The sequence below is a fragment of the Tauraco erythrolophus genome, chromosome 6, assembly GCF_009769465.1.
Source record: "Tauraco erythrolophus isolate bTauEry1 chromosome 6, bTauEry1.pri, whole genome shotgun sequence".
NCBI classification, from domain to species: Eukaryota; Metazoa; Chordata; class Aves; order Musophagiformes; family Musophagidae; genus Tauraco; species Tauraco erythrolophus.
In genome coordinates this window covers 11,398,214-11,409,710 of record NC_141470.1, presented here as the reverse complement: position 1 = coordinate 11,409,710, position 11,497 = coordinate 11,398,214, and the positions used below count along the sequence as shown (strand labels likewise).

General features: G+C 47.3%; 2 protein-coding genes across 4 annotated transcripts in view; both read left to right on the top strand.

The window, feature by feature from the left end:
* Positions 1-10,028, top strand: LOC104384186 (uncharacterized). Its single transcript, XM_086613916.1, has 10 exons — positions 1-48; positions 1,443-1,536; positions 2,342-2,473; positions 2,671-2,782; positions 3,383-3,456; positions 4,155-4,250; positions 5,240-5,274; positions 8,052-8,387; positions 8,871-8,919; positions 9,733-10,028. Exons 1-10 carry the CDS (start codon positions 16-18, stop codon positions 10,026-10,028), a joined length of 1,257 nt encoding a protein of 418 aa, XP_086470042.1. The 5' UTR covers positions 1-15.
* A 725-nt stretch (positions 10,029-10,753) lies between these two features.
* The window catches only part of CARS1 (cysteinyl-tRNA synthetase 1), a 37,115-nt gene continuing 36,371 nt past the window's right edge, over positions 10,754-11,497 (top strand). For 2 of the 3 annotated variants that reach the window (XM_086612675.1, XM_086612674.1), the window contains exon 1: positions 10,755-10,784. In XM_086612675.1, the coding sequence (XP_086468801.1) occupies positions 10,760-10,784 (25 nt within the window). In that variant the 5' untranslated portion in view covers positions 10,755-10,759. Of the gene's footprint in view, positions 10,785-11,497 lie in introns of all 3 variants that reach the window. The other variant, XM_086612676.1, reaches the window with a different exon arrangement.

Sequence of the window (11,497 nt, the reverse complement as noted above, 5' to 3'; positions counted from 1 at the left end):
GCGCCGGGCGCTGCTATGGGAGCCGGAGCGGTGGCGGCGCTGCTGCTGGTGAGTGCCGGGGCCGCGTCGGGCCGGTGGGGTGCCTCTGGCCGGGGCCGCCGTCCGCGGGCAGGGGGGCGTCCTTCACTCCCTTGCTGTGAGTGGAGGCTCATACCTGGCTCGTACCCCAGCCAGCCCCCAAACCTCTCCTTTTGAGGGGGGGGGGGAACCTTTCCTCCAAGTCCAGCGTGGAGGAGCCTTGCGGGGTTTTTTACCCTCCTCTTCCTCAAGAGACTTTAGTAACTTTCCTTAACTTTTTTTTTTTTTTGTGTTGCTCGAAGTTTTGGGAATCCTGAGTTAACACAGCTCTCCTAATAAAACTGGAAAGGATAAGGAAGGGCAGCTGTCGGGGGAGTTACCTCGGCCCCGGGTTGCGGGGAGTCCCCTGAAGGGAATGAGGGCAGGTGGCGCCTCTCCTGAGCGCAATCGCTGCCGCCCTTCTTTCTCTTCTGGGGGAAAAAAAGTTACAAGTCAGGAGTGAGCTCTTTAACAGCCGTCACGTTCTCTAAGTGTGAGACTGTGGTTTTCTAAACTACACGATTATGGGGAAGACCTTCAGTCCCGCGGGGAGAGAGTTGGAAGAGCGGAGCTGTGGCAGCCGAGGAGTGAGGGCTCTCGGGCTCCAGCTTAGAACGTGACCGCTGGTGGCGACCGGGAGCTCCGCGGCCGTCGCTTCCCCTCCTCCTGCCTCTGTTTTACCGCTTTCTTTGGCGTGTGTGTTGTAAGTGAGAGATTTACCTCCGCGGCATCTGAGCGACCCGCTTGTCTGCTTGGGAAGCACCTGGCTTCCCGGTGCTGGGAGGCCGGGCCGCCGATCCTCAGCGCTGAGTGCCCCGCTCCGCCGCAGGGTTGCCGACGGGCATGTATCCCGTGGGTTTCCTAAAGGAACAAAAGGTCCTAATGCTCCTGTGGCTACAGTAAGTCATTTTTGTTAATGACTTAACTGCTTGCCTTCTGACGAAGAGTGCAGAGCCAGCGAGAAATGTTGGATGAGGGCTCAGGGGCGTTTCCTCCATTTTGCTGAAGACTAACGCTGACCCTCCTGAATTAAAAAGAACGGGATGAGGGAGAAACGAGTCCCTTGCACAAGGCAGAAACCTCGGCCTCTGAAGTTCTGTTGCTGTGAATTAGTAAAAAGAAAATAGAAGTTTAAAAGGAGGCGGGGATCTGGGGCAGTAGTTGTCTGCAACCCGTGAGCCGCTGCACAGTGCTGCTCTAACCCCGGCTTTGTGATTGTAATTACTCCTGCGAGCGGCTCACTTAGCAGAAATTAGTCTGGGTTTCCTTTGTGGCTTCCCAAGAACTTCTGAGTGTGTTTTCAAGTCTTTACAGGAACATCTCCCCGAGATGGTAATCGTGTCCTGGGAGGATGAATCACTCACACACCTGTCTCTCTGCTGTAGGTTACACTGCTGATAATGCCTGGAACCCGCGCAGGCGACTGTGGGGTCGGAGAATACTTACATGAAGGTCACTGCTGTGTGTCTTGTCCAGCAGGTAAGACTTCAGGCAGTTACAGCCGATAGTGTCCATGGCTTTTTTCCCCGTGGAGATGACTCTGTCACCACTGTTTTTTTTACAATGTATCTGGTGAAAATGTAAGCCCAGTTGGAGCTGCGGTAGCTTCTGGGTGCTGTGAAGGCAGGGCTCCGTTTTGAAGTGAGAGCCCCTTGTGCAACAGGTGGTGAGTGGGAGAGGTGCCTTGGCAGGAAGCCAGGAGACCTCTGCCCGCTGCTGGGGGCGAACTGTTTGAAGTCGGGTGTTTAGTTAGCACAAAGAGCGGGCCCAGGGGAATTCTGGTATTTCCGCATCTGTAGGTAAAACTTTGGTTTGCCTTTGCTCTCCCCTCCTTGCTCAATGTGTGTAGTTAACAAGCCTTGTGCCAAGAAGCGCCCTGCCTTTAGAGAGTGTCGGAGGGCTAGCGGGTGGATTTAGAGGTAATTCCGACAAAGGAGAAGAGAAGTTCTTACAAGCAGCTCTCCCTGTGCCTGTGGTGCCCCTTCAGAGGAGATGGTGCTGGCCGCGTGGGTGACTCAGAGCTGCTGCACTGAGTCATCCTCGTCTCAGTCTCCAGTGCCTCAGCAGAGGCCTGGCTAGATCCCTGGATTGCCGCCGTTCCCTGTCCGAGTGGGAAAGCTGCGAAGGTGTTGTGCTGTTGGGTTCACGTGGCGTACCGGTCGCTTGTGAGGAGGGGTTGAACTTTCACCAAAACCAGCTGCGTGTTGTAACGCCCTGTTGTAGTCCCCTGCCTGTGAAACGATGCCTCGAGGCTGCTGCTGCCGCCGGTTCTCTTCTTCCACAGGTACTTACGTTGCTCAGCACTGCAGTGCTCCGCACCTGAGAGGAAGATGTGTCCCTTGCACCGAAGGAGAGGGTTATACTGCCCATGAGAATGGCTTGGAAGAATGCTTGTCGTGCAGACGGTGCAAAGATGGTACCAGGCACAATTCTGATGAAACCTTAACCCTTTTCCCCTTTTTTAACGTGGAAAGCCTGATCCTCTGCTTTTTTCTGCACTTCCAGTCATTAAGAATATTGAACTTATAAGTAATTGCCTTTATGGCTTGACCATAATTTTTGCATGTTGTAGAGTCACAACTTTTATATTTACTTTGTAACTTTTATTTTTAGATCAGATAACTTTGAGACCCTGTACTCTGACGCATGATACAGAATGCCAGTGCAAACAAGGATATTTCTGCCCTGCCGAGGGCTGTGAAATATGTCAGAGGTGCAGTACAATGTAAGTTCGATAATGAATATAAGTGGCTGTTCCTTCTAGGGAACATTAGAGCTACGGCCCAATCTGTGCCAATACCTAACATGTTATTAGGCTGTAAATAATTGCCCTGAAGCCAAATGGCGTTATTCATGCATTTAAATTTTAGGTGTCAAAAATATGTGAGGTTGAGACCTAGAAAGATAAGGATTTTGGTATTGCTGTGCTTGTTGCTTATGGCTGTAAGCTTACACTCCTCATGTCTTCACATTAGTGCTTCCCCACATACATGCTTGAATGAGTTTTGTAGCAGCCAGTCCAAAATTTCGGGAGGTGGAATCACCTGTTGAAGGGAACTAACTGTGCATGAATAATGCATCTACTCTGTGGAGCTTTTTTCCCCCCACCACTTAGAGTCTAACGTACATGAGCTTTATCTGCTTCGCTTCTGTTTAATCTTGTAGTATTACTTTGAGTTGTTTAAAGGTGCACTTCTAACAAAGTTATCTGTTTATGCATGTTCTGTTCATGTCTCTGAGCTCTGCCTGAAAAAAATCAGGCCTGGTGGGAACTGCGTATTGCTCTGGAAATGCCGATACAACCTTGTGTTGCCATTCACTTCAGGTGTCCGGAAGGGAAAGAAATTGTGCAGAATTGCAATGCTACTACGGACCTAGGATGTGGCTTACCCAATGAAGGTCTGGTACACAAATACCACTCAGCATGGTTTGTTGGGGCTGTGTCTTCAGGCTGGTAACACCTGTAAACACTCTGTAAAACAGTGGTTTGAACTGCGGTAACATGTTTAAGAGCTTCTGTATTTTGGGGTGGATATTACTTGCTAAGGACAAGTTCTCAAAGGGGTTGGTGTGACAAACCATCTTAAATTCCACTCGGTGAAAAGCTGTATGTATTGCCAGGGTCCTCAAAGTTGCAATGGTGACACCATTGAAAGTTATGGGTAGTGCAAAGATTTCTTTCATGTTTTCTATGCCTGAGAAGCTGCATGTGGAGTGGCTTTCTCATCTGCTGGTAGATAGCTTCTGCCAGACTAGAGAAAGAAAGAACTGATGCTACCAGTGCTACCCTGAAGCTTGTCGTCATCTTTTTCATGCTTGTTTCCCCCTTTTCTTCAATGTCTCTCCAGAAGTTTTGTAGAAGTGGTATTGCAGCTCTGTACAGAATCTGCCACTGCCTTTGGGACAGTGATGTGCAGTGCAAACAAGTATTTGCACGTTCAGCTCAGCTGATAGTCCCAGCGCCTTTTCCAGGACAATCTATCTGGGTCATTGTACCAGTGCTGAGCTGAGATTGTTCTCTAGGACAACAGGGAGGACTTGCACCTCAGAATATCTTGTTTGGGGACTGCTTCATTTTATTCCTTTTTCCTTTGCAGGCAGCATGGCTTTTGTTTGGATCATTGTGGTTATTTTCGTTGTTGGTGGTGGTTTGTTGCTGTTCTTTGTAATTAGAAAGCTGAAGAGTGATAAAGGTAACTGTTTGATTATTATCCATAAACTTTCCAGAACTAGGCAAAGCATGCACTAAGGCTGTCCCTGGTTTTTGTGTTACCTTACAGGGGACCTGTTTAAGCTCTAGCTCATTTGGTATGAGATTCAGTTAAGTAACTCCTGTATAAAGGATACTAGTTTGCTCAGTAAATAAAATGCATGAACTTTAGCTATGACCTGTCTTTGCTGACAGATGCCTTTGCTTCAAAGCAGGATTAGTGTAAGGTCCTTAAAAGGACTTTTCCTACTTACTTGCATTGCATTGGCAAAGAGTAAGAAAAATACGTGTGTGAGCTCAGATGTATGCGGCAAGAAGTAGCAACTAATTAGATCATTAACTACTTTCGTTCACTGTGTTTGGCTGCAGAGATTTTTTTTCCTACAAATTGTTGCCCTATTATCATTTGAGCTTCTTAACATTCATGTTAGGTTGATAAGTCCTGTGTGAATTAATTTTATTTTTTAGTAGAAATGGAGATGTTTTCCTGAGAAACTTTTTTCCACTACTGCATATTAAAGTATTTTTGCAAGCAGCTTAGTTAGAATAATGTTGAAAGTTATTCTGAATTTTGAATGTTAACTTTGTTCAAATCACGTCTTGGTGATTGCAGTGCAGTAAAGACTATTTCTGCTGTCTCTTTTGTGTTGCAATCGCGCACAAAAATGCTAAGAAGCATAAGATGGAGGAGGGGAGGTTGAAAGTGTCTTAAAAGTCAAACTTTGCAGTCTGTATTTTACTAAGTGGGACTCTTCATCCGCTGAATGAAGGCACAGTGTTTGTGCTGTTGGTGGAAGCTAAGGGTAATACTCTCATGAAACGTATGACAGGTTAAGGAAACTAAATGGCTTATATTAGAGCTTTGGTTTGTGTTATGAATGTGTCTAGTGCATGTAAATCTTGTGTGAATTCAGCTGTGTTTCAGTCACTGCAATTGGTAAAAGTTTCTTAGACATTTATCTTGTTTTCCAGCTGCTTCAACTGATAAAGATGCAGAGAGAGGGCTGGTAAGTATATAATGGATCAACTCTTTCATCTCAGTCTTGTGCAGCTCAATTGTACCTGCTACACAGCTCTCAGTTTTTGTCTCACTGTAGACCTCTGGTAGGATGTGTTCCTGTGATGCAACAAGTTGTGATTCATACAGGGCCAGATGTTAGCAAGGACCTGATGCATTCATTAGCTGCATGTGTTCACTGCAGCTGGCCTTTCCAGTACTTCCCTTAGAAACTGTCCAGAGTCTGTGGCCAGGATGTTTTGAAAGTGGGGAGGGGGAAAAAAAACCACAACAGGCTAAGTGCAAGCTTTCAGTTCAAACTGTCTCCAGGTGATGCCTTGATCCAATTAGTTCTTTGCTGCTTCATGAGTGTTCCCCAGGCAATGCCAGCTATCGCTGCCCTGAGTGGTGGTGTTCTAGCTTTCCTTGTGTTTTGACTACAACATTACTTGTTCATAAGACTTACTTCTCTTGATCCTGCAAAGTGAGTGAGTCTTCCTGCCTTCGGGGTCCTGTCATGAGCTGCAGACCAGGACCTGGCAGTTTAACTTCTTGGTCCTAGATGGTCCCGTAAGACAAGGGGTTCAGGGCTCAGAGCGTAACAGTTCAGAAGTACATCTCTGAAAAAGGTTTACCAAGCTAAGGCTGGCTGCTGGCATATGTTCTGCTTTAAAGCTAGGCTCGCCCTGGCCTCCTGTAGTCAAACACTATTTCAGAACTGTACTGTTTCAGCCTAAAAAAGATTATTGCTAGTCTAGCATTTTGCAAGACTAATACGAGACTAGCTTGTATTTAGCTAGTCTAGCTTCTTTAGAAGCTACGCTCCTAACAGCACAGTGAGGCAAAAATGAGCTGTCTTCACTAGTATAGTTAATAATGTGTAACACCAGGCTGTAAAACAAGTGTTTGTCTTGATGAGGATCTAAGAAGCATCCAGACTCCTCTTGTAGCATGTGTACAGCACCTTCTTCCTGCTGCCTGTCTTGTCCCTCACCCAGTGCATGCACTAGTCACCTGCTGCGTGAGCTCTTGTCTAATCGTACTACACATTTAAAGTAATTAAATGGGTCTTAATTATGTCACAAATACTTTGAAGACTGAAGAAACAGAATTGAAAGATCTGTTAAAAACATCACCTTAAACTCTTCTCTTTTTTAAGGTACATAAGTGGCTCAAATATGTGAATCACCCATGGGTTCTTGTTGGGTTGTGTCTCCCCTCACGCCCTGGCCAGATTCGCAGTGCTTCGTGTGTTCCTAGAAGCTGATGAAGAAACATGACAGAAAACCTGGTCAAAATCCTGTAGCATAGGAATAGGCAAATATATGTTTCATTTGAATAAAATGGTAGTAGAATAATGCAGTCACAAATCAGTCTACGGTGACGCTTAACTCTGATGTAAGAGTTGTCACAGGCTTGAGGGGTAATGCCTGGACACGTGGATTGTTCATGCTACTGTAACTAAAAGCTTATTTGCTAAGGAGAGTTACATTGCAGTCCTGAGACCAGGTGTTTTGGCACCAACGCATTGTCCTTCCCAAACTATCAGTGAATTTATATGGCTGTGTAAAAAAAGGAGGAAAAAAAAAACCAAAACAAAACCAACCAACAAAAAAAAAAAAACCCACCCCAAAACAGAACACACAAAAAAAAAACCCCACACCACAAAAACAAACAAAAAGAACCCCAAACCAAAACAACAACAGAAAAACCCCACCACAAACCACTGATACTTTATTTCATTCCAAAATAGAGCAGCAGCTATTAGTCAGCCATGCTTGTTTAACCTGTTGGCACCCTTAAACAGAAAGTGGGTTCAATGAGGATGATGTACAGCTCCATGTGTGGGGTGGTTCCCCTCACATCCCTGCTTACGCATGTTGGTCATATGATGGTGTCACACGTGGGTCACTGGCCTTGTGCAAATAGAAATCACACTGGCTTACAGTCATGGGAGATCTGTACCTTAACAAACACAAGTCTTACTGGAAAAACAGTTTTCTCCTTGTTTTCCACCTTTAAAAAAAATTCCTAAAGCTTTCCGGTTTTAGCACTAGCTGATATGCTAGATAAATGCTGGTCTGCTTTGTATTTGTACTGTTCTTATACTCCCTGGCATGTGCTCGTTTAATGTATTGACAATGCTAAAAATGATGCAGCTCTCCTCACCTGCTTCCCTCTTTGTCCCCTCAGAAAAGCTATGCAATGTGCGTTGTGCTCATTGACTCTTTCAGCTGATTCTAGTTAGTGAATTTGCCAAAAAAAACCTAACCCAGACAAAAAAAAGCCCAGGCTAGCACACTTACATGGAGCTGATGGGCAGTTAGCAGCTTGGCAAAAGCTCTGAGAGCGTCAGCCTCGATACAAGGATAGGCTTGAGGCCCCTGTTGCTGTTAAGTCAGCTCAGGTGCAGTAAGGCAATTTAATTTCCTCCTGCCTGAGGAGGGGTGCATACCTTCTGTACCTAGAGAGGAGCAAGCAGCAATATGCGCCAGTGAAAACGTCAGGAAAGAATTCCTGCGTTTGTTGCAGAGGTAGCCTGTGAGCCTTACCCCACAGTCCAGCAGGAGCAGAACAGCCAGCGAAGCAGAGTTCAGGCTCTGAAACCGTTTGAAGTCCAAGACTATAACGGCTGCAACCTCTGCATGTTTATAATTACCAAATTAGCAGCTCTCCTATTATCTCTCTGACATCTGGTGACTTCAGGTATTCTCTTTTCTTCCTCCAGACTGTCCTTGAAGGCCAGCCTGGGAAACATCTCTCGAAATATGTTCTTATTCTTTACAGGAGTCTGAGGGCAGTACTGAAAGCCTAATTTTGCCAGAAGTGGAGACACCTGCAAATAGCATAGCCAACCTAGAGGCTGAGAACTCTGGTGAGAGCCCAGAGGACCAAGCACAAACCAGTGTTAACATGGAAGTAAAAACCACATCACCAGAGGAAAACAGTGTTGCACTTTCTGAGCCCAGCACCATCCCGTGTGGGGGCTGGAGGCGCAACATGGAAAGGTGCTGGAAGAGGATTGCTTACTCTTCACTACCAGCAAAAACTGGACAGAATCCTGCTTGTCATCAGAATGCCTTGTCTAATATACCAAGGGGTAGGATGCCAGCAAAGCATATGGTAAGTGTGTGTTCGCATGTGAGATTGTCATCGTATTTTCTCTGATATGCATGTAATTTCAGTTGGGTTCTTGGCTATTCCTTGAGTGTTAGATGCTGTTTTCAGGGAGAACAATAGGGATGAGGAGGCTTTGCCTTAAAGATGCAATAGAAATTATGGGAAGAGGTATCTTGGGAAAGCAAACTTCTGTCCCTCATTTAATCTGCTCTGCCTCTCTCCTCTCCCTGTTCGGTATTTACACAGAAGCTGTTCTTTTGCAATAGCAGTAAATGTGTTGCCTTGTTGCTTCACTTCAGAACTAGTAGCATGGCTGTTTTAGCATGCAATTTTCTTTACTCAAATACTTTCAGCTGTGCTATGAAATCTGCCCCCTTCTTCCCTATTGGCATGTATGCTGTGGAAGCAAGCTATCAAGTAGCTCAGGAATAGTCATGAGTGAAGCACTCCGATACTTTGGAATAATGAACCAACTTTGTATTACAGGTACGAGAACCGCAGTGTCGAATAATTGTTAAAGATCTCTCTCAAAAAGGTAAGTATTTCATAAACTGGCAGTCCATGGAATTTGTTTTTTTCCTGTTGACTTTAGTCTACTTAAAAAATAGCCTAGGAAAGCTAATGAGTATTGCCTAGTGCTATAAGGCTTTCAGTTTATTGTAAAATATGCTGAAACAGGATTATTATTACTATGTTTTAGAGAAGTCGTAATCTCTGTGACTTTAAAGCATGGTTTTTCTGCACAGGAGTGTTATCCAGTCATGGGTTTAAGAATATTAGAATTATTTTTTGTTATGTTTTAAACAAGCCTGCATTGCAGCAGTGTACTCTTCCTTAAAGAGCGAGATAAAGGTCAGAACAGGAGATTTTTCTGTCAAATGTCTGCTTGCATGGAAGATCGCATTGAATCCCCATACATCTACCTCTACCCAGCAAGTTTTTGTGCTGGATGTCCAAGTACTGGGTTTTGCTCGTGCTGTTCTTGGCATGGCAAACGTATACCACTAGCATAGTGAAGTGGGTGAAGCCTATTGTTGAGTAGCCCTATTGAGCTTAAGTGAAGACGTGCAGCCTAATGAAACCTTCCTCAAAACCGCCTTAACTGAATGATATCTTAAGAGACTGCTTTTTAGATATATAGACTGGTACCGTTAGCTTCTTTCAAGACCACTGAGTAGGAAACCTATTTTTCCTGCTGCTATTTTAGGTGCCAAACCTGGCCTTGCTGCTGCTGTTTGGTCTGTGTATGTATTGGCTGAAAGTTAATAGGAAAACATGTACGTTAGCTATGAAAAAAATCTGAATTTTGGAACCTAAGCTTGTACGTGCCGTTCGTTTTTTGTTTCAGAACTGAGAGATTGCTTTTGGACCTTTACAAAGGAAGTGCCACAGAAAAAATGGAGGCAGCTTATGAGAACTCATCTGCAGGAAAACGATATTGATAAAATTATTTATGACTTTCCTAATGATATAGAAGAGCAATCTTATCAGATGCTTCTCGCCTGGAGAAACACACTGGGAGAGAAACAAACTATTATTAAGCTACTGGATGAGTTAAGGTATCTAGATACCAAGGCTTGTGATAACGTATTGAATACTTTAAAAAGTCGTAACATTATAAGTAAATTAGAAGCTACAGATTGACGTTTACGACGAACTTCAAAATTGCTTCTGTGTACATATGTAAGTCTACGAGCTTCCTGTAAATGAGGACGTCAACGAACTGCTAGTAAAAGCGATGGCACGGACTTGACATCCTCCTCACTTTCACAGGGGGAGCTGGAAGTGATTTAACGCCGTCGGTGCTCACGCAGCCCCCGGTTGTGATGTTCACTAAGGTCTTTTTGAGTTAAACTCAGGCGCCAGATGCCGGCTGGAGAGCGAGGAGCTCCGGCTCATGCTTCCCTCCGCGTGAGGCAGGACAGCGCTGTGCGAGCCCGGGCGGTGGGAATGAAGAGGCTGCCGAGAGGATTTGCCAACGCTTTGGGTTTCTGAAACGATCCTGTTCTTGTTTTGTATCGGTCTGCTCGGAACTGTTCTGTTTGAAGCGCAGCAATAAAAGCCCGTTTGGGGGTTGAACCTTCTTGTCTGAGGGGGTGTGGAGGAGGTGTTGTGAGGGGAGCCCGTTCCCGCGCCGCTGTGGTAAAGCCGTGCGACGCGACGGCAGCTCCTGAGGGGAGCGCGTTTGGCGGGAAGACAGCCGGGGGGGGGGGGGGGGGGGGGGGGGGGGGGGCGGTGCTCCCCCCCCGTTGCTATGGTGACGCGCGGCGTCCGTCGGAAGTCGCGTTCGAGGCGGGCGGGGTGGGGCGTGGCGTGGCGGTGCTTCCGGGCACGCTGTTGCATCAGCTCGGGAGCGAGGGGAGGAGGCGGGCAGGATGGCAGCGGCCGCAGCCGAGCAGGGTAGGTCGGTCGGCCGGCGGCCTCGGTGAGGCGAGGCGAAGGGTCCTGCGGGTTGTCACGACTCGGCGGGGGTTGGTGCGTCGCGGCTCCGCCGCTGTCACCGCGTCGGGTGGGCGCCGTGATGGCGGGCGGGAGGGAGGGGGGCCCGCCGAGCCGCCCGCCCTGTCACGGCGGCTGAGGCGTCGAGGCGGGAATGGCGGCTGGGGGCCTCTTGAGCGCTTCCCTCAGGGGCCTGCGGCGGAGGGGTCCCCCCCAACGCACCCGGAGGGTGCGTTGGGGTGGACCCCTCCGCCGCAGTCCCCCGAGGATGCAAGACAAGCAGCCATCATGACACACTTGAGCAGAGGCGATGGATGAAATCAGCCCTCCGCACCCGCCGTTGGGTGGGTGTCCCCAGGGAGGTCGCTTGTGTCCCTCGGTGGTGGGTGACACGCAGACAGCTCCTGATGCTGCTTCGGAGCATCGGGAGTGAGGAGTGTGAAGTGCGGCGCGTGACCGGGTCCGTATGTGCACGGCGTAGTGGGAAACGCGGATCCATAGGTGCCGGTTGCACCTCTCACGCTGGTTCCTATGGATCAGAAGAGCTCTGGTGCCTCGCAAGAGCATGGGAGGTGATCCACGTCGTGCCTCGCCTCTGATGTAAAGGTTGATGATGACACATGGTGATTTATGGAAAAAACTCAGAGCTTCTCAGTACTGAAGCTTGGAAACAG

Excerpts from the sequence above, each read along its gene's own strand:
- LOC104384186 (XM_086613916.1), top strand. The coding sequence starts at position 16 with ATGGGAGCCGGAGCGGTGGCGGCGCTGCTGCTG. Across the intron at positions 49-1,442 it reads CGGTGGCGGCGCTGCTGCTG|GTTACACTGCTGATAATGCC; the intron begins GTGAGTGCCGGG and ends TCTCTGCTGTAG. Across the intron at positions 1,537-2,341 it reads CTGTGTGTCTTGTCCAGCAG|GTACTTACGTTGCTCAGCAC; the intron begins GTAAGACTTCAG and ends CTTCTTCCACAG.